Genomic DNA, 23,029 nt, shown 5'->3' on the forward strand with positions numbered 1-23,029 from the left:
TCCTGGCCATCTTTCAATACAGCAGGTCAGAGGAGGCATTTCAGACAGAGGGTCTTAATCCTGACAATCTTCATCCCTCTTCAATCTTCAACTACAGACCTACACTGTTTATGGACATTTACATATACAGGACATAAATACCTATATTATAGAAAGTATGGGGACAATATTAATCTCTTTAAGAAAGATGAATTATGGGCCAGTGACGCATACACTGGCAAGATGATACTGCGTTATAGTCCAGCAGCCTGGAGTGACAACATTCACAAGATTATGAAATACAAAACGTCTTATATTGCCAAGCTGAGGATTGAATGTCTTAAGGCTGCAGGTGATGATGAAATCCAGTCTATGGATTCAACTTGCTTCAGGTTTTCTTGATGCAGTCAAAGACTTCACTAAATCTCCTGCCATTGGCTGCACCTGTCTGAGAACACCAAGTGAAGGGTGCAGGACCTTTACCATAACACAAGTATTTATTCTGCTTTCCGTACTAGTTCACTCACAATGTAAAACTCCTGTGTTAATAAGATGGACAATTCAGGCCAACAGAGGGCTCATTAGTTTAGACCAGAATGAGGATTGAGTGCTTTCAGTCTATTGTATTTCTTGTACTTAAATACTTAGGAGACAGCACTCCTGTAATCACAGAGTTGCACAATTTGCTTTGGCTACATTGGCCTTTCTCAGCGAGGGATGTTTTGTATCACGTTTTGATAACGCCATGGAGCAAGCTTCATGATCCACCATACATGTACCAGCTGATGACACCTGTCATTTCTATACATTTCAAAATTTAAAAAAAATGTGCCCCTTTTTATTTTGTTGGCTCTTTGAAAGAAAGCAGAATATTTTCGCTGCTGCTGTTGAAGAATAAAAATTTCAATTAGGAAAATTGTCAAGAATTTTCATCTGATACACACGTCAGTACGCATAATTAACAAGTCTTTTTATTCTTCAGCCTGCAACAGAAGATCTTTGTAAAATGCCAAGATCATCAAGTGAAAGTATCTTTGTACAGTCTAGCATCAGTTTTCTTCCTTATTTGAAAGTCTTTCAAAAACACCACAAAAAAAAGACAGTCCACACTCATTGGAGGGTTCATAATTTTGAATCTGTTCGTCTTATGATGACCTCATTTATATAGACTTTTGGGGAATACCCCGTTTGCTACTAAAGACTGTAAATCGTCTTAGATTGACAACAGTTTATGAAAATTGATGCAGTTTGAAAAGTTGCAAATTTAAAGATTACGCGAGAAGAAATTGCTAAGCGCAACCACACATGCCCGTAATTGGCCTCTATCGACTGCTAAGTGCCGGAACAAAACACAGGTAATTCAATTCGCATGCTCCCATGCATGCAAGCACTGTGCGATCGGTATTCCCTGCCGTTTATTTCGGGCAGTGTGACATTGTCACGCAACAATTACCACTTGCATACTGTTTAAAATTGCAACTTTTCAAACTGCATCATTTCTTTCACAAACCGTTGTCAGTGTTGGATGATTTACAGTCTTTGGTATCAAATGGGGTATCAATATGTAGCTAACAACATTCCCCAAAGTTCTATATAAATGACGTTATCATAAGACGCTCAGGTTCAAATCTCCAATGAGTGTGGACTTTCTTTTCTTACGGTGTTTATTTCACAATGACAATCTTGAAGCTGTAATTGAAGCCCAGTCCACTCATTGATTAGCATTGCCCACAGTCCATCATGCACTGTATTGATTTTTATGCCGATAGTCATAGGGATGAGAAGACTTGAAGCCACTTGTAGAAACCTAATCACTGTGTAATAGTGAGCTGTTTAGGTTGTGCTGACCTCATGCAGAGGTTTTATCATTGTGGTTAAATACGGAGCTAGCGATGGTGCTATTGACCCGAACAGTTTAGGCCAAAGCACTACTGTACATCAATAACAACTGATTTAGCACTCTAAATCATTGGCACAATCCTCTAATTTGTTTGTTGACCTACTGAGCACTGGCCACTGTAGCGACGTAATTAATGTGTTTTGAAGGGAGGGTTCATTGAAGAGAGTCTGTCTCCGCTGTTGAAGAAGGATTTGAAGAAAAGCGGAGAATATTAAACCAAGGAGGTTTTGTACGTGGCAAGCTTTTAAAAGATGAATAATGATAAACAAAAAGGATGTTCGACAAAGGATGTTGTTAAAGTATGCTTGTGACGTTCTTGTGCGTACAATTTTTGTCTGTTTTTCTGAATAATAAGACAGATCTGATCATTCAGATCACTGGATCCTTTATTCACCCTGGAATTCTAAATCATTTTCATATGTGTACGTGAAACGGTATAAAAACAAGTTCTTTAATTTCATAGCTGGAGGCATCAACTGGTGGGTATTCAAACTAATTATTGACAGCATCCCAGCAGAGATGTAATGAATCCTGAAAGACCAGGTCATTCACATCAAGGGCTTGGATTCAGTGTATTGCTGAGTAGAATTGAGAGTTGAAGCTCTGAAAAATTGTAATGTCAAACAGTTTAATTTTTGGCGCAAATATATTCTACATCACATAAGCGTCATTTTTTGCTTGCACATCGGTTCATTACAATTCTTGAATTGAACACATAGACCTACAAGTCCATGTAGAAGTGGACATGGCTGAAAAGTGGAAATGTTTCAAGTTTATGAACTACACTCATAACAACCTCAAATTTGCCATCAAATCAAAGGGGACAATAAGACCCGGGCCCATGTCATGGCTCTGCTTACATTTAGCAAAAGTCCATGCTCTTAGCAGAAATTCTGTGCTTACGGTAAGCGTATTTCATGGATTAGCGAAGAATCTTGGCATATGCGTATCAGTATGAGTAATTCCGTAACTAAGGATGCCGTGCTTTCCGGTAGTTGCAGAATTTTTCTGCTAGTGCTGTTAGCAAAAAATGGTGGTCATAAGCACTGAATTCCGTGTCCTTTTTTTGGGGGGGGGATGGAGTAACTTTACAACTAACCAAGATTACATGTCGCATTACGACTCACAAAACATGTACATTGTACAAATGCTTTTTCTTACGGCTGTGTTATAAGTCGATGTATCGATCGATTGTACCAAAAATGGGGAATTAATGGCTGCACATGTTGATGAAGGAATCTAAATTGGTGCTACATTGCTTGATATGTAACAAAACTAACAAACGAGTACAAAACAATCAGTGACAAAAGCACAAAAAACAAAAGCATTAATCCCAATGATATTACTGTCCAGATTGCCATTGAAATGTCAGATGCAGAATGTAGTTCTTTTCAGTTGGAATTGAGGAAACAAAGTGCACATGAATCAATGTCCAGTAATGCGTGATCAGTTCCAATAGAGACCAATATGAAATCTGAAAGGGTTAGGGTTACATTGACGTAACATGATAGGTGGGCAAAGTCTCACATTTTCTGATGAATAAATAAATTAAATTTTTGCATGTCGGATTTGATAAAGTCCTTACTTTTTCTATTTCGTGGTTCTAAACTATTGATTGATATCTGAAACCTTTCCCAGTCTGTGCATTATTCAATTTCTGGAGGATCATTGCATTCTGCTTGAGGAATTCTTCATAACATTCTAAAGATTTAACAGAAAAACTTTAGAACACCCAGAATTTCATAATGCATACCTTTGAAATTGTATACTCTGCTGCAAAAAAAAAACACCTGAATGTTGCTGAGAATTTGTATTAGGGTAGAGGAAAAGATTTGCAATGGTATTTGACTGTTTATTGAATATATTACTAAATTACAGGTCTGTTTCGGGCTAGAAAAAAAATACGGCATCCCATAATTGTAACGGTCAATTTTGTGAAGCAGGTTACATTGTCAATCATTTGGTTTTCAGTTTTTGGATTGTGCGGAGCACAGATTTTACTTTTTAATAAATATGTAGTTTTACCGGTATTTGAATATTGCTTTCTTCATCCATTTTTATCATACGTGTGTCAAATTCATTCTGAATGAAACAATCTTCAATCAATGGCTTTGCCATGGAGTCATTTTGCAGACGTGCCGAATTGAAAAACGCCTGTGCTTGTAACTTGAGTAACCCAAGATAGAGAGCGTGATGTTTGAAGTGATTGTGAGCAACAAAGTACAGTAAAAACAAACCAGATGAGACGTGATACCCAACCGGTCTTTGTCATGCTTTACCATACTGAAATTTGCCCCATATCTGCAATCAATGATAGTAAAAGATGGTGTTTTTGGACTCAGTTCTCCTGGAGTGTCTGAGCATAAGAATCCTAAGTTGCTCATCCCCAAGGGTTTAGCTGTGCAGCCAAAATGACTATTGCTTTTGCACTTTGAGGGAAAATACCTGGTGGAAAATAATTTGGCCAGAGTCCCCGGTGTGTTGAATTTGACACTGTAACCCAAATAATAGCCAGTACATTAGAGGACTATTGATTACCGGGAAAGGCTGGTTGGCCGCTAGCTTGTCAGCTAGTCAGGGAGCTGGGTCAAAATGAGTGTTAATAAGAGGCAGCACCTCCGGCTCCTAATCAATTAGAGGTAAGGAGGGAAGGGACATTTGATAGGTCTCCTCAGGGCTCCGCTCCCAATCTTAACTGGCTCTGAATGTGTCCCTAGCACTCATTGAAATAAATCAAAATATCCTACCCATCTCAAATGTTCCTGTGTACTTGTGAACCGGTATTTGTTGACATATTTGTTTTAATTTCAGAAAGGTGACTTATACATGACACTGGTGACCCTTTTGGTCATCGATGAATTCTTTTGATGAGTGTACACAGGTGTACATGTACAGGTTCTGTTTGAGTTTAGGGAGATAAGCCCTCTCCCTATCTTCAACAAGTGCACAGATATTTTGATGCAGATTACCCAATTTCTCCCATTTTTGTCTGGAATATTTGTGATTAGATTCTTGACAAAAGTCTATGCATCCTTCACTTATATATGTTTCATTCATTACAGTAGCATGATTGTGATTCTCCCAATACCTGCTCAACATTGTTTCATTGCTGTCTTTAGTATATGCAGTCAGAGTTGAATACTTCCCGTTACAGCAGTGTCTCATTGCCTGAGCCTAAGGGCTTTCCTCTCATTGTCCATGCTTCTTCTTTCTCAAATCGCACTCTGCGCTTCAGTCATAAATGTCAGTCCGCTCTGCTTTCTCCCCTTTCCTCCTCTAATGTTCGGTAATTTCTGCCGTTTTCCATTCCCTAAATTGACTGGATGATGACACACTTGCTGCTAATTTGCTCTCGTGGGTATGCTAGTGACAGCTACATGCAGTCATTTCATCTGAGCTGCAGTCCAGAAACACTGCCTGAGCTTTAAAATGCTAATTTTATCAAGTTTCTCCTAAAGTGTATTAATCATTGGAGAAATGCTACTGTAATTTATTTTGACTGCCAAGTCTTAAATTTCTAATAAATATCTGGTGAAGATCTGACTTCAAGTATATATTTTATAAACGTTGAAAACATATAAGAAGATTCACAATATTCATGATTCCTGATTTCAACTGATAATGTCTTGGCTGTGATTTACATTATTTTACACATATTTCTCTGGTCATGCTGGTGGAACAAATAGTACACTGAAGGGTTACATGTACATGTACGTTCCCCAAGTATGAATGTAAGAGATACTTATCTCTAGAATAATTTACTTCTCAAGATTCCTGTGATGTCACATGAATTTCATTGAAGTTACGGGTAGTCCTTTAGGGAATACAGAAGGTTCAACGATCGTAGAAAGGTTTCAGTCAAGTTGCATGTAGCTGAAATTTAAAGGTTTGTCAAACTGAAGCATGAAAGCAGTGTTGAATGAGCACCGTACTTTGACTGAGAATGAATGTGAATGTCTGAACTCGCAGTTTGACACAGCTACATATAAAAGAAATTTACATCTATGATTGGAAACAGATAACAAACTTTTTTCATTACAAAGATCCCTACCCATAATCCCTACCCATGATCAAACCAAAGTTCCTGGACAACACAGTCCATTATTCCAGTACCGGTACTTGGCTAACTCGAAAAAAGAGTCAATGACAAGGACTGTTGTACATGTAATAATGACAAAGCTCTTAGTAGCCAGTGCTAATTGCAATTTATGTATAGGTTATTTATAATGCAATACATCTTGTGATTTACAATGTATATGTAAAAGCAGTTTCTTTGGTCAAATTGCACTTTTGACCATCATGTGGTTGTAGTCCATTATGCCCATGTATCCATCACAGTCGATAGAACAGATTGGGGAATAAAAGCCCATCTAGTCCCGAATGATTCACGCTTACGTTCATCGATTGTGCAGTAATGAGGAGCGTAATAAGTGTATCTCATGAGGCAGGAACAGCCTCAGAGTTTGTCGATTTTCCACTGTATAAATCAGTGGTGTGCACTGCATGGCAATGTAACATAAAACAACCACAGCAGGAAATGTATACACAAGAAAGTCTCTTGGGAGTGACGGTAGTAGGCATTGAATCATGCATGAACACTTGATGATGTGTGGACATGGTGCCAATATGCATCCTATTCTTGCTTCTCAAGATGGGGAAGCGGCTAGCCTGCTGGGTCATCTTACTGGCTCTTTCTTGTTCCTCATTGCTGTGTCTTGAGGGGCTCCATTGAGATCTGACCCAAGATGTTCTTTTTACCTGTGAGGTGTTGACACAACAGAGCTGCTAGACCATTAAATGGGATGAGCAAAGTTTCTCTACACACTTCGGGAAGATTCCTGTTTTTCAAGCAAATTGATGGGATTAATGCAAAGTACTAAAACAAATGTGAACTTAACCTGTGGCTAGTTGCAAAATCCGTTTATTGTCTGAGAGTTAGAAAATCTAGCTTAGCTTACTAACCTGAAACATGTCAGCAACAGAGTTGTAACGAGTCACTAATTTTTGTGACTCGAGTCGTGTCGAGTCATTTTAAAGAAGTGACTCGAGTCAAGTCGAGTCATTAGGTCAAGAAGGTCGAGTCGAGTCGAGTCGAGTCACAGTGTGTAGTCGAGTCGAGTCGAGTCAAGTATTTAGCTCGAGTCAATTCGAGTCACAAATATTTGAACACTATACAATAAATAAACACAAGAGAGAAAGTCTTTTGGGGCTTTTTTAATTTTACATTCGGGCTACTACATGTGGTGACACCACATTTGACTCAATGAAAATAAAACGGGGGTGCCAGCTGATCGCCATTCAACTAATGGGGACACTGATCAAATCACGTATGATGTACATTATTCGTGAAAATTCTATCGTCACGTGAACAAAAACCAGCACTGGCGCAAGTAATGCAAATATTTTTCGCAAAGTTTGCTTTTATTTTTGGGACTCAAGTCTTATTAGCCTTCCTCGAGTCGAGTCGAGTCATTCTGATGAGGGACTCGAGTCGAGTCGAGTCATTTGCTCGTAGTGACTCGAGTCGAGTCGAGTCATTTGCCCTTAAGGACTCGAGTCGAGTCGAGTCACCAAAAATTGTGACTCGAGTTGGACTCGAGTCGAGTCATTGACTCGAGTCATTACAACTCTGGTCAACAAACACACAAAATCTTCCACATGTGTTTCCATTGATGTCTGCAAGGACGTACAGTTGTTAGGTCATGTTTTCTGGTTAGCATCTCTATGAAATGAACTTTTAGTTTGCCTTGTATGACTGGCATTTATGTACCTGAAGATGGGAAAAGACTGAACATATCTTGTCAGATTGGCACATCTTTACAGGACTTGTTTAACATTAAACATGTTGCCTGGCATTTGAAGCCATGAGGTCATCGGCAACAATCCCATCTTTGCCGTATCGGCAAGTACCAGTAGAAGACTTGATCAATCTTTTTATCATCACTTGAATAACCCTCAATCGGAATCCTTCACACTTGGCTAGGCAGGTGCTGATGGAAAGTTTCCAATAATCTTTGGCCACAGCATGCTTCAGGATCCTAACACACAGTCCATGTCTCTTTGTGGTTTGTGGTACCTCCTTGTGGCTTGGGAGCTCTTACAGCAAAGCTTTTTTTAGCTTGCATTTTGGATGCAATATGCATCAAACTCAAGTCCAAGAAGGCTTGTTTTTTTTTGTCTTACTTTGGATCCAATCCATTTGAATCCGTCCATTTGAATTATAGAAGATGACAGTGTTTGCTTTCACTGTCCTAGCATTGATTTTGTCCTTTCTGGTTTCTGTCCGTCTGCAAGTATTGGCTGATTCACTGTATTGCTGTTGAGTCTTTGAAGCTCGGCTTCCGTTAGCCGGTCCCCTGTCGGTTTGACCGGCCCCTAATTGAATTGCTCGCTTCTCTTCTCTCGTGTCTTCTCCTCACTTTCTCTATTGTTTTAGGTTAAGTAAACCTTAGGTCACAGATGTGGGTTCCTCCAGGAATGTTTGTGTCAGGCTTTTACTAGGAAGCTTCTGAAAATGAACATTCAGTGACTGAGCAATACACCTCTGAATTCCCATGTTCTTTGCATTAACTTCAAACGACATGTGTATGTACTGTGCTACATTTAGAAATGTGAATTTGTTGTGCTGGGATATGAGTGAATCATTTGTGCCTTAATTTTGACCGATTTAAATCAATCCATGCCAGCCACTCAGCAGTACTTAAACGCACCATATCAACATGTATAATACTGTCAGTCAAGGAATGGTACCTTCAGTTGACAAAATTACCACAGCCTGTCAATTGTACCAATATGAGTCCAATTTTCAAAACTGTTAAAAGCTGTCACCTAATAGATATTGACAGATAGGGTATCTCTCTCTTTTTTGTTACTGAGAGAGGGAGGACACTATATGGTGGTGCAATAAAAAGGAAAGCCACTTTTGACAGCAGTTTTCACCTACTTGTTGAGCATATTTCAAAAATTCAATTTAATGGTATTAAAATATTGATCTTTAAACGTAAGTGACAAAAAAATGATTGCAAATGCATATTTTTGTTCTCTGAGATATGGTAGTTTAAAAATTTCATGTGCCAAACATGTTTGTCCACGGACGGCTTTATTCTATCCGATTAACTGAACTCAGGAGCTTGATTTGAAGACAAAAATACTACACTAGACTTACACATGGACAACATTGATTTTGGTGATTTGTATTCAAAGAAGCATAATAATACTATTCTTGCGATTTTTTAAAGATTTTTTATTATAATGTACTACATTATAAAAAACAGTTCAAATATAAAGTTAAGTAAGTACCGGTATGTAAAATTTCCTGTCAAAAGTGGGTTTCCTTCTTTTTGCACCACCCTGTAGTATCTTGTGAAGTCACTTACATACATGTTAAAAGCTCACCACAGCTTGCTCGTTTGAAAGGGTTCCTTCTTTAGATCAATGAATGTTGACAAACAAAACAATAAAACTACGAAAGAGAGAACTTTGCCATGCCACATCAGAGGTCTCCGCTAATACCATTTCCTGTTTACATGTACTATGCTATTGAACCATTCAATCTAATTTGTGCTGTTTACTCTCTCTTTGTTCTTTTCTTTTTGCATTAGTTGAGTCAGTATGTCGGAGCCTTCCAATGACCTACATTGAGAAGATGTTGAGTTTTTTAGCAACTCAACTTGAGTCATCAGCTCATCTTGAGTTCTATCTGACTTGGTCTGAGTGTCTCTTAACCCTTCACTGTCCAAGTTTCCAGACTCAGTCTAGCTCTACCCAAGCATTGCTGAGATCACTGCAGAAAAGCCTGACTAGAAAGTTCCAAGATCTGGGCAAAATGTAAGTTCTCTCTGATTTCTTATGTTATAAAATGAATTCCAATTCATGTGTTTGATATGAGTAGGTACAGTTGCCACCTGCATTTACTGATGACAACCTTGACCAGCATGGTGGTGAGTGGCTAAGACATCTGCACTTACAAACAAGAGGACTTAGGTTCCAGTCCTACTACCTGAATTGTGAACCTCCCCCCCCCCCCCAACTCACTTACATGTATACATCACTAAAAAGCAAATTCTTGGTTTTGGTGCCTAACTAAACTTTGGCAGAACTCATTTATAAGTTGGTAAGTAATCTGCTACCTCAACAGGTTGTAATGTAATTCATACATGTACATATATGTGCACATTCTCCACAATTTTTTATTTTTTTCTATAATCTATTCCGATTCAGAGTCAAAGTGTGTGCCTAACAAGGAAATTTGATTACCACATTTCTCATGGCATATTACATGTATCGTATAAACAAGCTGCTGAGATATTGTATGGTAAATGTTGTCTGCCTCTACTGGCAAATCGTGCTTAAACTAATTACACGGAGCTGAGCGCGATCAAAGCATGTGATAGAGAGTAGTAGTAGGTGTGTAGACCATGTATGTACAGAAACAGCACCTGCTTGCCTAAGGGATATACACCCATGCCACTTTGCACCCCCTCGCATCGTTACATCATTGATTATCCATGTACAATCTTCCGAGCCCTGGAGCATCATGGGAATGACAGCTGTTTGCTGTTGGTTACCGGGTAAGCGTATACCAGTTTGTGAAAGGATGCCCGCGGGTGCATCTTGAAAGATGCCTGGTACCGTGGAAACGTCACACAGTTACCGTGCCGTCTAGTCAATAATCGGCCTCCTCCTTCCATTATGTGTTTGCATGAAGTGATTGTAACTGTGTTTGATTGCTGCATGTCAGTCTTAAAAGTTTTGAAATGGGTGTGCCTCAAAGATAGTTTTGCTTAATTGCCATCCTCCTATTTCTATTCCCCAAATGATGTGGCTGCAGAATTCATAGGAACAATTTGGTGACAAGCATGCAAAGATGAAGCTTTTTATTTTTTCTGTTGTGCATACTTGTACGTGTACTGCAGTCATGTTAATGTTGTCCAACGTTTTCAACTGTTAGCTGTCAAATCTCCGGGTCTGGATAACCCTTGCGTAAATGAAAAGAAAATGTCCATCCCTTGAACTTGTCACTTGATTCGTTTGTGGCACTCAAAATCCTGGCTAACTAATAATAGAACAGCTGAAGTGACCATAATTTGTGCTGAGTTGTGACATTGGAGCTGCAGAAGGATGAATACATGCGGCATGTGTGGCGCTCCTTGTTATGAAACATTATGGCCAAGTGTGTTGTGATACTTTGTAAAGAGCTTTGAAATGATAAAAGTGTGACTAGAATTTATAACAATAATGTGTGACACTAGGAATGTAATAGATACAAAATTCTTTCTCACCCAAACATGCAGGTCTACAGGTTTATGCAGGAGTTAAAATGAGATTGTTAAAACAAGGCTATATTTTAAAACTCATTTGGCGTGATTCAGTATTAAACTGGCAAACATCTTCCTCCCCCACTACACAAGGAGTCAGGACAAAGCCATAACCAATCCATTTATCATAAAAATAAACGAGAAACGTGAACAGGAAACATTGCATTTAATCCATTTTTGTTTTGTGAATATTGATTTTCATTTAGGTGTGAAACATTTGGGAAGTGAAAATCTTTTAGAAATGATTGAATATTGGTCATTAACTAAATACTCATTGTTATTGGTTTCTGTTGATACACAAAGCATGTATTACTATTTTTGGATATAGACCTAAGTAAAAATGTTTACTTCTGCAAAACAACATCCTATAGAACTGACTATGGTTTAGGATTGCTAATCAAGCAGACAGTCTGCCTGTAATGCAACCCTGCCATATCATGCTATTCTTTGTGTCACTAACTCGCCTTCTTACCAACCAAAGTGCATAACTACCTCCGTTCCAGACCTCCGTTGCATTGCCATAACATTTCCTTTCACTAGGAATATGATTGTAGTATAATTTGATATGACTCTCGTCCCGATGGCACAATACACCTGCAGTGTGAGGTGGATCAGGTTCGTCAGCTTTCTAAGACATCGCCAACCTTTTCTAAGGTGTCCATAAAGAAAGTGCATTCCCTCTGATTATGAGTCAGTTGTTGGCTCTAATAGGATCCGTTCTGCTTGACTTGGGAGCAGTGTGTTAGTGTGGGCGTTTTCTTAGCTCTGCTTCTGTCTTAATTATGAATAATCCTCAGTAGGGTTCCTAGTGTAGACGTTACTTCATGAGAGTCAATGATCTTCCACGTCACACTTTGCTGAGATAGCATGGTCACTCGTGTTTGGAAATCACAGCTTTGTTAAACAAACAATAAAAAGGATATTTTTATTTTGACTACATGTGGCCAATATGCTAAGTTTTGAATTACCTTGTGGTAATTTCAAAGTTAAGCTGAAAATTCAGTTTTTTGTAATATATTTAATCCATATTAGGAAAAGGATATCCTCAAACTCAATGCATTTTTCTTTAGGTACATTCCACTACCAGCATAAACTACGCATGTACATGTATACATTGTCCACCTTAACTTTCCTGAGCACCCAGAGCTAAAAGATGGTATTAAAAGAAGAGATAATCTCTGGATGACTCAGGTATGAAATGGACTGCCATCACATGCCTGTCATTCATAACACTCTGGCTAACCTACCCAGAGAACAACAGGTTTCAAGTGACATATCTCTGCAGGTGATTTGCTTTCACTCGCAGAGAAATGTGACGGAGGATTTAATATCTTGAGGATATGAGGCTGCAGGATCAAAATCAATACGAGGGATTGGCTGGGTTTATAAGGAATGGATTCTACTGATCTATGAGTATTAACTGGAAATTTGAAACGGGAACAATCTGACGTATGACTAGGAGATATGCCAATTCACAGGTCCCCACACTTAAAATACAAGTTTGTTTTTTTAGTTACAAATTTTGCATTAGGAGAATTCCATTCCATATGCCAGTCAGAAGCCAGGGACTGTATGTGACAGGGTACTGGGTGCAAGAGTTTTTCTTAGCAAAATACAGTTGTGCTTTTCAATTCTTTGTGTGAAACAAATAAGGGACTTTTATGCATTTCAAGAAAAGATGTAATAGTGCAATACTTCTGAAAGCATTGTCCTCATTAAATAATACATGTTCTTGCCAATGCTTGCTTTCTTATTGCACTCTGAAAGGACTGAACATTCCAAAGCTCATATCAGATTTCTTTCATGACAGAGCTTACAATTATACTGTGTCTTGTAGTAGTGCAGGCTTGGATCCCCAACAGATGTGACTGAAAGAGGTACTCTTGTCCTGGGAGAAGCAAGTCTTTTATTTCATTTGAACACTTAATTGATCAAATTCCTTTTAACAGATTATCTGCCAATCATTTCTGGATGTTTTTGACTCGTATTATTACCAGAGCTTGTCAGTTGTCAAGGTGAGAGACTGCTTGTACTAAATTATTCAACTTGGCGTTACAGGAGTCATGGTTGAATAAGTTGCATTCATGCTCTGTCTGCAGTCTTGAGTTTGTCTACCCAGCAAACGTTTGTTATAGTACATTCCTCATCTGTCCTTGAGTCAAAGTCTTGGCAAATACAGCTGTGTCTTTATTCAATTCAATGAATATGTTTGTTCAACTCTAACTGTTCTTGGAATTCAGAGAAATTGAGAAAAATTAGCCATTCCTTGCTCATTTGAGCCTCATTTATTGGATATTAATTCCATAAAAACAGTCATCATTTTCTTTAGGTTTGTGCGTAAGGAAATTGTAAAGCAGCAAGGCATAGGTTAATTAATTTCTGTTGGTTTGGTTCATATGGGATCCGTGTAGTTGCGGACATGGATCATTAAGCAGATGATCACAGTGTAGGCAGAGGCTCATTCAGTTGTAACTAATTAATGTCTGTTCAGCCTTCATGGACTTTAGTGGGTGTGTGTCTCTTGAATATTTTATGCCTTTGTGCTTTGCATAAAGGAATTATTTGTTGAGTCGTATTTTTCACTGGGTAAGAACTGAGAAAACATGCACTTCAGATACACATGCACAGTGCATAGGAATCCATTGTGTGAATACTGGTTACATGTGAAGTGAATCATTGGGCCTGAACTGTGAAGTCACAAAACACAAGCACCACGGTTTGGATAGATTAGGATTCGGATTAGGATTATTTCTTTTATCATTTGTCCATTTTTTATTCTTAGCAGCAGTGAAGCATTTGATTAGACCATGAGAGTTCACATTTTTGTGAAGGTTGCTGCCTTGTTAGCTCTTCTCTACACCTTTGGTGACGTCTAGCTGACGTTGTCATTGTTCACATTTGCACATATACACGTAAATTAACAAAAAAAGGATGCACAAAAGGCTTACTCATGCCAATCCCAGTGACACCAAACCACCTGCCACTAACTCCACAGGAGTGAATGGATACTGTAGTCCCTACATCCAAAGTCAGGCTGTGGCTCTTTAGAAGTGGAAGGATTGATAAGTAGAGGCATTAGTGCCATCAACTTGATGTTTATGGTGAAACAAATGAAATGCCATGGTCATTTGTATCATGATGTGACTTATAACAGCCGTGCCAGTTATTACACAAGGCTGTACATACAGGTCTGCACACATATCCCATAAATCAAGACAAGTCATAAATGACTCACCATAAGTATCCATGTGAATAAATACAAGCCTTGAACGTTGATTGCTGTACCATTCCACCCTTGGCTGCAAATATGCTTCCTCGTCCTGATCTTAATTAAAGATAAATTCCCCAGATAGCAGGGGTCTACCTATCGTTCAGTTTGTGTTATTAAGGCTTTCCTTGGACTGTTTAAATTTAAAGAAATTAAATTGGATGTGGCGGCATCAGTAATTGGAACTATTTCAATGATAAATCCTGCACACAGTTGTATGCTTAGTTTACCTCGTAATTTATTATTGGAAAGCTTTGATGTCTCACACAAAAATCACTAAGCCTTGATTGATTATTAAAGTTTCCATTCAAAATGACAATATAAATAATTTCAAAAATGAACAGATTGCATTTGTTTTAACGTGTTGTATGTAAACATATTCTACTGCCATAAAAAAATACAGCTAATTTTTGAGCCCAGCTTGTAATTTCCTCAGGTTTAAAAGGCAATACTGAGGCTTTGATTGCCTTGTGGAATTGTTTTAGAAACTTGATACAGTCACTCGTGGAATATTATTTCAGACAACATTTCAGTAGAATCTGAGATGTGTCTAATCATACACACAATTACCTTTGCCATGCCTAACTTTCCTGTTACTGTTAGAATAATATCAAGCACTTAAGATAAGAGTTTGGATAAATGTTTCCCTCTATCAAGGGATATGAGTTTTATTCATACACGTCCTGTAGACACTGATAACATTCTGAGACACTCAACAGCTTCTTAAATGTCACATAAAAGCGAGGAAATCAAAGACGTACACACATAGAGGAGGCTTTGTAACTGTTTTTGCACTACAGTGTCTACTTAACCTCTCAGTTGGGTGTGAGTTTTGATTAAACCCAGTGGCTTGAGTCCATTGTCTACATGGTTCAACTTGTCAGTTATGTTTACAGTCTGTCAATGTGGTCATTACCCTCTGCAAGACATCTTGTCCTCTTGGATTTCCCAGCTACACTATCTATCCTTATATCTGCCTGTCCTCCTAAAGTCGTTCAGCACCGCACATTTTAGATACGCAGTTGAATTTAATTGTAACTTAAAAGGCAGAGTTATGCCTATTGTGATTCAAATTGGAGTCTGATCAGAAGTTCTTGTTTTTTCCCTGCTGCCATTCTTCCATTCTTCAAATCCCCAATTTCCCAGCACTAATCACTTATCTTCCTCTTGAGTCCAGACAACATACATACCATCCTCCAGTTATTGGTCACCAGAGACAGTTGCTTTGGAACCTCTCATTTCATATCCAAGCATTTCCTCCTTCACACACACACACACACATCACTTCATACTCCCCAAAATTCACGTCACTGCGGTGCTGTGATTGTCTCTTTTGATACTTGTGCACTTCAAAGGTCCCAGTAATTTGATTTCAATTCCCGACAGACAAGGCCTGTGGGATATTGAAATGCAAAGTTTCTCTTTAACAAGCACCAGGCGTGCTAAGTTTCACTTCAAACCTGAAGAGAAACGGTCGTTGTGAGTATCAGTTGACCATTCCTGAGTGTCAACTTGAAGAGAACTTCTTATTGGAGATAACATTTTTGTTTAAGCAGATGTTAGGTCTACATGTACCGGTACATGTACATTTGTAAAAACTCAATGTCCACTTTCAGATATCATCAGTGAGCTTTTCCAAGAAGTTATCTAATCAGGAGTTTTAAAAAAAGAGATTGTTTTATTTAAATTTCTTATTTTTGATAACGAGCATTTTAAACATTTTGGGAACATGTCAGTTTTACATGATTTTTTTTTCTGCTGTTGTAAAAATGTGTGAACTACTCAACTGCCCTCTCTTGTTCAATGACAGACATCTTGTTTAATTATATAGCTTAATGCATACATTCACTAATTAACTACTGTACTTCATTTGATGATTTAGTCTCCAGAAACTGTGTATTTCCTGCCACTGCCATTTTGTTGCCAAAGAGGATGGTATACATGTTCATATGCAGCATTGTCCCACACATGTAACTGTTGGCAATATGTACATGTACTTAGGAAAGCCTTTTATGGCATTCCAACCTTTGTACATACATGTAAGTATGTAATAATCACAAACCTTGAGCACAGCTACAGCCATTCCAACTTAACCCTGCCCTCTGCTGTCTAAATTAAAAATGCTTCCCAAAATAGAAAACTCATATTCTAGGAATTTAAGGTCGCTAGTAAGATCACGTATCTGTGCTTTGCTTGATTACATTCTGAGATGACTTGGTCTAGTTGGAATTGGCAGCGTGTAAATGAAAAATATTGCAATGATACATTCAGAATGTCTAAGCAATCAAAATTTTAAATAAAAAAATAACGGTCTGCTCTTGTGTATTCTTGGAATTTGAGGTGGTAATAGACTTTGCTGTACTGAAACAGTTGGCTGGAGTAATTTGAGATTGTAAGATATGTTGTCATCAGTGATCATATCCTCATTAAACATCCCTCTGACCTTCTTAAAGCAGTCAAATACTCTTTCAAGATACACCTTTCTGGATTGATATCAATTGGTCTTTTATGTGTATTTCAGATGATTGTTGTTTCCCTGGTGTTCACTTTCTCATGTTTTTGCAGTGCAATTTCTTTTGCATTGGATGGAGGGCTCAAGACCAGTCGTTAATTTTCTTTTGGTAGGGTGATGGAGAATTTTAAATTAGACATTTAATGATTCCCTGTGTTATTAATAATGGAAATTTTACAGTTTCATTCAAATTAAAGTACTTTTGTTGATAATTGTCACAATAGATCAGGAATAATTTCTTTGGGGGAAAAAATAATGTTCTCAGAGAGAGAAAAGAGAGTCTAGAAGAGCACAGCCCAAAGAACAATCCCAGCTGTTGGCAAGAAGAATTCTCTAGTTTAAGAAGAAGTGTATCAAAAAGAGATGGTATTTCACCTCAAATAGAAAGTGTGACCGTTTTTGCATTAGAGTCCTTAGTGTCACCTACACTTGTTCATGTCTGGCCTGTTTGTCAAGACTAACTTGATTATCTCAATCAATTTGTCTACGTTGATTACTCTCAATTACCCCCAGTGCTTGCCCATTGCCTGTAGTCACCGCTTTTCCCACATTCAGAGTTCCTTTGTTCATCAGTATAACACCATTGGGCGCGTGTCTGTGATATGAAGTCAGTCATATGTAACGCAGGAATCTGCTGAAATTTCATTAGTGCTTGCAGCCAGAGATTAAGGTTGAAATGGAGCGTTGGCTGTACATACCAGACGTGCTATCAATTAGCCAAAGTGGCTCATGCATGCTATGAATTGAGCAACCAGAAAAACCATGAAATCAATCTCAGGAACATGAGGAAATGAAAATCAGCATTGCAGTTAGGACACAGAATAGTCATAAACAGCACTCACAAAAAGTTCAGATGGAACTCTGTACTAAATTAAACATGTCTCACACAATTTTGCTTAATTTTGGCTAGTTTGGTCTGCCATGGAGGACTGTGTCACAAATCAAGTAAATGTAGTCTCACAATCTAGGGAATTTAGGTTAAATCAAATGTCTCAATGATATAAACAAACTGATGCAGTTTTGATGATTTATCTGAAAGATTTTTTTCTGCGAGTGTGAGTGCCAGGACACCTGCTTTTTAACTCCAGTTCCTGTCCCTTCAAATAATTGCATCCTTTACTCTGAGCTACTTTCTGTTGTTGTCATCATGTGTTTTTAGAAAAGAAATATATGTTTGGTTTATTTGATTATTTTGGTTTATTTTAGATTGATCTGTGTACATTTATATGTGATATTTTGTTTGTGATATTTATTATTGATTGAATACCATAGATATTTTTTGCATACATGTTTGATATGTTTGATTTTATTTTGTGATATTTTGTTGCATTATGATTAGTTGGCTGATTTCACTTCATTTGAGTTCATTTATATTGAGAGATCTTTCCTTCCTTTTTATGGTGTCTATTGTATGTTTTGTCTAATTTTAATTTGTGACCCATTTTACAAATGTTCTGTGTTGTCAGAAAACTCAAGAACTTTGTGGAAGTCAGAACTATTGGGTCCTACTTTTAATTAATTCATATTTGTGTCTTTGTCAAAGTTTCTATCATTTATAACCCATCAGTTTTTGTCAGCTTACCAGCTTCTTTCTAACCTGCTCAAATCTATATTCATCACTTTCATTTATTTTTGCTATCTGTTTTCCTGATAATGTTTTCCTGATTCTCAACCTACCTTAAGACTGGTTCATACAAGATCAATTTTGTAATTACACATGTACTGCTGATGTCATGGCATTGCTTTATGTTAACATTCATAAGAAATATGAACTTCAGGGATGAAATTCAAGATAAAGCCAAATTATAAAGTCAAAGTGGGAAAATATCAATCCTTAGATACCGGTACACCGTGATGATCCTTAGATACACCGGAAGATTTAAATGTTTACAAAAGTAACTGAGGGGAAGTTTTCATTATTCACTCTTATAACTTGAGAACAGATAATAAATGCATGATCTAATCAATACAACTACATGTATGCACTATTGTATCACCATCCATAGACATGAATCATGTATAATCCTAATCCTATAAAGTATGGAGTCATAAAGTGACATTTCTGTAATGGTGTGCGGGGACTTTGTGAACGGCAATTTTTGCACTTACTTGACATGTGCAGCCTGAGACAAGAACTGATCTCTGGGTATAATTGGAATTAAAGGCCCAAGTACAATGCATTTCTCCTAAACCATCTAATTTAGTGCAATTTTGCTGCTTTTCTGACATGGCTTTCAAGATGAGATACCAATTTGATTCATCTCCAATTCACTTTGACTTTTTACTACAAAGATTCTTGATCCATCCTGATGTAAGATTTCATAAATTGTTCACTTTTATACTCATCTTTCTTGCTAACCTCTCAAATCACTTTATTTCCTGTCATCACTGTCTCATGAATCCTTCTAACACCCTGACCATTTTTCCACCAACTTCAAAGGATTTCCCCCTACCATCCACTTAATTAAGCATTTTCTCCTTTTTTTTGTTACCAAAGCCACTTGCAAACTAACAGTGTACAGTCAGTACCTGGTTTTCTTACAGGTTCTATGCCATAACTGCCAAGTAATAACTTGCACTTTTAATATTTCAATCCATCATCTAAATATCATCTAATCAGTCACTGCTTAATTTAATCAGTGCTGCTTCCACACAGTCATCAACTAATCAGTTGATCAGCTGGCTAATCAATCAATCGATCAGTCAGATCAATCCAATCAATTCAGTTCTTCTCTTATTCCGTATTAGGTGTGACAGCAATCGCTTCAGCTTACAGTATATCTTGACTCTTGGTAAACAGAGTTCCTCCAAACGATCGGCAAGTGAGATGGGAATAGAAGAGGTTGATTCAGAGGAGGATATTGAAGAGCAGACATATGAGATGGATTCCGATAGTGACCAATCGAATCTTGCCCTTCTTTATTGACCTTTGACCTGACTAACATAATGTCATTGCAACTAAGGAATCTACATCTGTTCACAGTTGGCTGCAGTTTCTTGGAATTCTGCAAACTATCATTTGCTCATGTTAAATCTGATGATGATGAAGTTATTGTTGCTATGGAAATCAACTGGAGATGATGCCCTGTTACCTTGGAAATGTTTACTCTGTTGGCTGCATACCTGGGATAGGATGGCACAACATGTACGTTATCCTAAGCTCACAACTGAACTCATGACTTATGTATGCAACAGTGCACTGAATCAGAGTAATTTACCTTGCTTATGGATATTCATGCCTTGTGAATGTACTTATGTGCCAGTTCATACTGTTGAATTTAGGAGATGGGGAACAAGACCAACTGTTGTTTATTCCTGCCATGTTTAATGGAACTTGTTTAGAGTCACATGATTTCGGGGAGAAAAAAACATGTTTTGAAATTAGAACCTTAATGGCCCAAACAGATCACAATTCACATTAAGTGGAAACACGCAGAAATAGTTTAAACAGCCATTTAGTTATTTAGGATTGTGGAACTTTGTGCTAGCAAACCCTTAGAAATGAATTTGTGTTTTGGTGTAACTTGGAGGATTTGAGATGTCATCATCCAGAGTTTCAAAATTTGTATAATTTACCTTGCAAATGTTTGAAATCAAAGATTATGTAATAAATCTTGTCATTTTGAGAGTTGGTCAAACTTGCCGCATTTCCTTGGAGAGATGTACATTTAACCTTGATGTACAACTTGCTATGAGAAACTAGAGCACATTGAAGTAAATTCTCTCGAAATCATGAAACGAAGGAATTGATTTGACTCCTTTTTTTTTCGCCTTTGAAAAAAGGGTTCTTTATATTGGTATCCCTGTATTCATTCTGAGTGCAGGTGTATGCATGTACATGTTGCTATCAGCAAGATACATATAGCTACGAGAAATCTCTGGAGCATTATCAGGATTAAAGGAGTAATCATCCCTCGTCTTTGTCCTACCTCACCACCTGCTGATGATAAGTCTATTCTCCCGAGTCTTGAGCTATGGCATTGATCCTTCCATACATGCAGATGGACCACTAACTCACGCTAGGAATTTGAATTACAAATTACATTCAAAATGGAAAGGGTTACTAGCAGAATGAGAATTTCAACCAAAGATAGTCCATTTTTTCTGGATATCCAAAATCGTCAAACTCACATCCTCAAGATTCCAAATTCAAATCTACGATCAAGTTGCAAAAATCCCAAATAACATCTTGTTTTCACACTAGTGATGTAATCTTGAATTTTTGGCTGTTTAACCTGATCTTCATGCTTTATAAAGCATATGGTGAGCTACTCAGATAACACTGTTAGAGACTGTGTGTGTTTTATGTCTGAAAAACATATGCTTGCGATAAAAAGTAGTTTATGATTGCTTCTTGTTAAGAGAAGAATAAAGAAACTCACAAAATACACTGATATACTGTTTGGTTTTTGCTTGATTTATTTCTTTCTGTTTTGTATTTTATCTGTTTTGTATAAGTTTGAGGTAAGCTTTTTAATCTGTTGCATCGATCAATATCACAATACATGTATGTATATAAAATATCAGCGTACAACGTATCTTCTCTCCCAAATTGCAAGCCCGTCTTTGTAATAAATTGACCGTCATATTTAGTAACATTGAATACGGAAGGGCATTATGAGTACACAGAGATATATGATAAAGTACAGTGACCATTCATCGCTAACATATCGTGACCTTGTCATGGCCTTAAAGCCCACTCGCTTTGTGCATGTTTAAACCTTGGCGTATATAATGCGACATTGATATACTAATTGCTTTGGAAAAAAAAATTATGAAATAATTCACAGTAAATCCTTATCTGTAGGAATTGTCAAAATAAAGACCCCAATCAATCCTATAGGCCTATTTAGAACCGCACAATCAAAGAACTTTTATGTGGAAAAGCAACAAATTCTCGGCTCGTGTTCTTATTATATCATGAGTTTTTAGGCTATATAGTTGAACAAAGCAAAGTTTGATTAAAAAATTTACTTGAATGCAGTGCCCAAAATATCTGGTACAGGTAAAATAATTCATGGGTTTTTTTGTGAAGTGGTATACACGTATATCGGTCAAGTGCTCTCACTCGTGTCTCGTTAACTCCCTTGTTTGATAAGTCATTCGCAGCACTCTTGATTTTCTTTTGCGGACTTTCAAAGTGCAGGGATCATTTTGTGGTGGCAGATCTGTTTTTGCAGCCACGAGGTTACGATTTCAAAAAATATCACTGTAGTTTCAAAGTACCTGTTTATCCAAAGGAGAACGAGTATTTGTAAGGTTTTTTGTGGGGGAGTTGTTAATTTTCTGGTTTGATAATTTTCAGACCTCAATTAATCCATCAATTTTTTAAAGTTCTAAACCCGTATTTTCTATGACATGGCTTCCATTTAGACGCATACTTCCCATATAATGTGGCGCATTCATTCATCATTTGCCGTCTTTACCCATTTGTTTCGTCCAAGAATCCAACGAGCATATAATTTTAAGTTTGGGAAAATTTAGCGTTCATTATGTTTGGACGCATGAGGGCGTCAGCGGAACTATTGTGTTTTCTTTTTTTCAAAAAGTTTTCCATATGGAAATATATGGGTTTGATTATTTTCTTGTTGGCATATTTGTAGTTATAAGACGATAGCAAGGTATTTGGCAATCTCTGCTGCTTTGCCTATCAATCATACCATCCTGTCCCAAGATACTTACCGATAATTGGCCAGAGGAATTGGCGAGGAATCAGTCTATCTTTCCAATCTGTCGAGATGGAAGCTCGCTCTAGATGAAATGCTTTAAATCATATTGGAGTTCTAAAAATAAGACTTGAGTTATTGCACCCTTGTAAACAGCCGTGTTTTATTGCTGCAGTACTACATTCAATTATAAGTCCCATGTAATCATTCCGTAAAAGCCACACAGAGCTAAAACACAGGGATTATAAGTGCAGTGACGTTCAACATGTCACAACAGTTATATTTCTCAACTTCAAAGCTAAACCAGACCTAATTTTGTCATTAATGTGAGTCTTTTCTCTCAGGTTTCCAGTTGGTAAAATTTGATAATGTAAACAGTTTTGACTG

At 37.6% G+C, this 23,029-nt stretch overlaps 1 protein-coding gene across 2 annotated transcripts in view; it reads left to right on the top strand.

Annotated features, from left to right (window-relative positions):
- Window positions 1–21,372, top strand: part of LOC119727401 (periodic tryptophan protein 2 homolog) — a 36,226-nt gene extending 14,854 nt beyond the window's left edge. The window contains exons 18-19 of one of the 2 annotated variants that reach the window (XM_038199266.1): window positions 9,481–9,706; window positions 19,725–21,372. In XM_038199266.1, the coding sequence (XP_038055194.1) occupies window positions 9,481–9,706; window positions 19,725–19,902 (404 nt within the window). In that variant the 3' untranslated portion in view covers window positions 19,903–21,372. Of the gene's footprint in view, window positions 1–9,480; window positions 9,707–19,702 lie in introns of both variants that reach the window. The other variant, XM_038199267.1, reaches the window with a different exon arrangement.
- The last annotated feature ends 1,657 nt before the right edge of the window (window positions 21,373–23,029 follow it).

The sequence above is a fragment of the Patiria miniata genome, unplaced genomic scaffold (genome assembly GCF_015706575.1).
Source record: "Patiria miniata isolate m_02_andy unplaced genomic scaffold, ASM1570657v1 HiC_scaffold_20, whole genome shotgun sequence".
NCBI lineage: Eukaryota > Metazoa > Echinodermata > Asteroidea > Valvatida > Asterinidae > Patiria > Patiria miniata.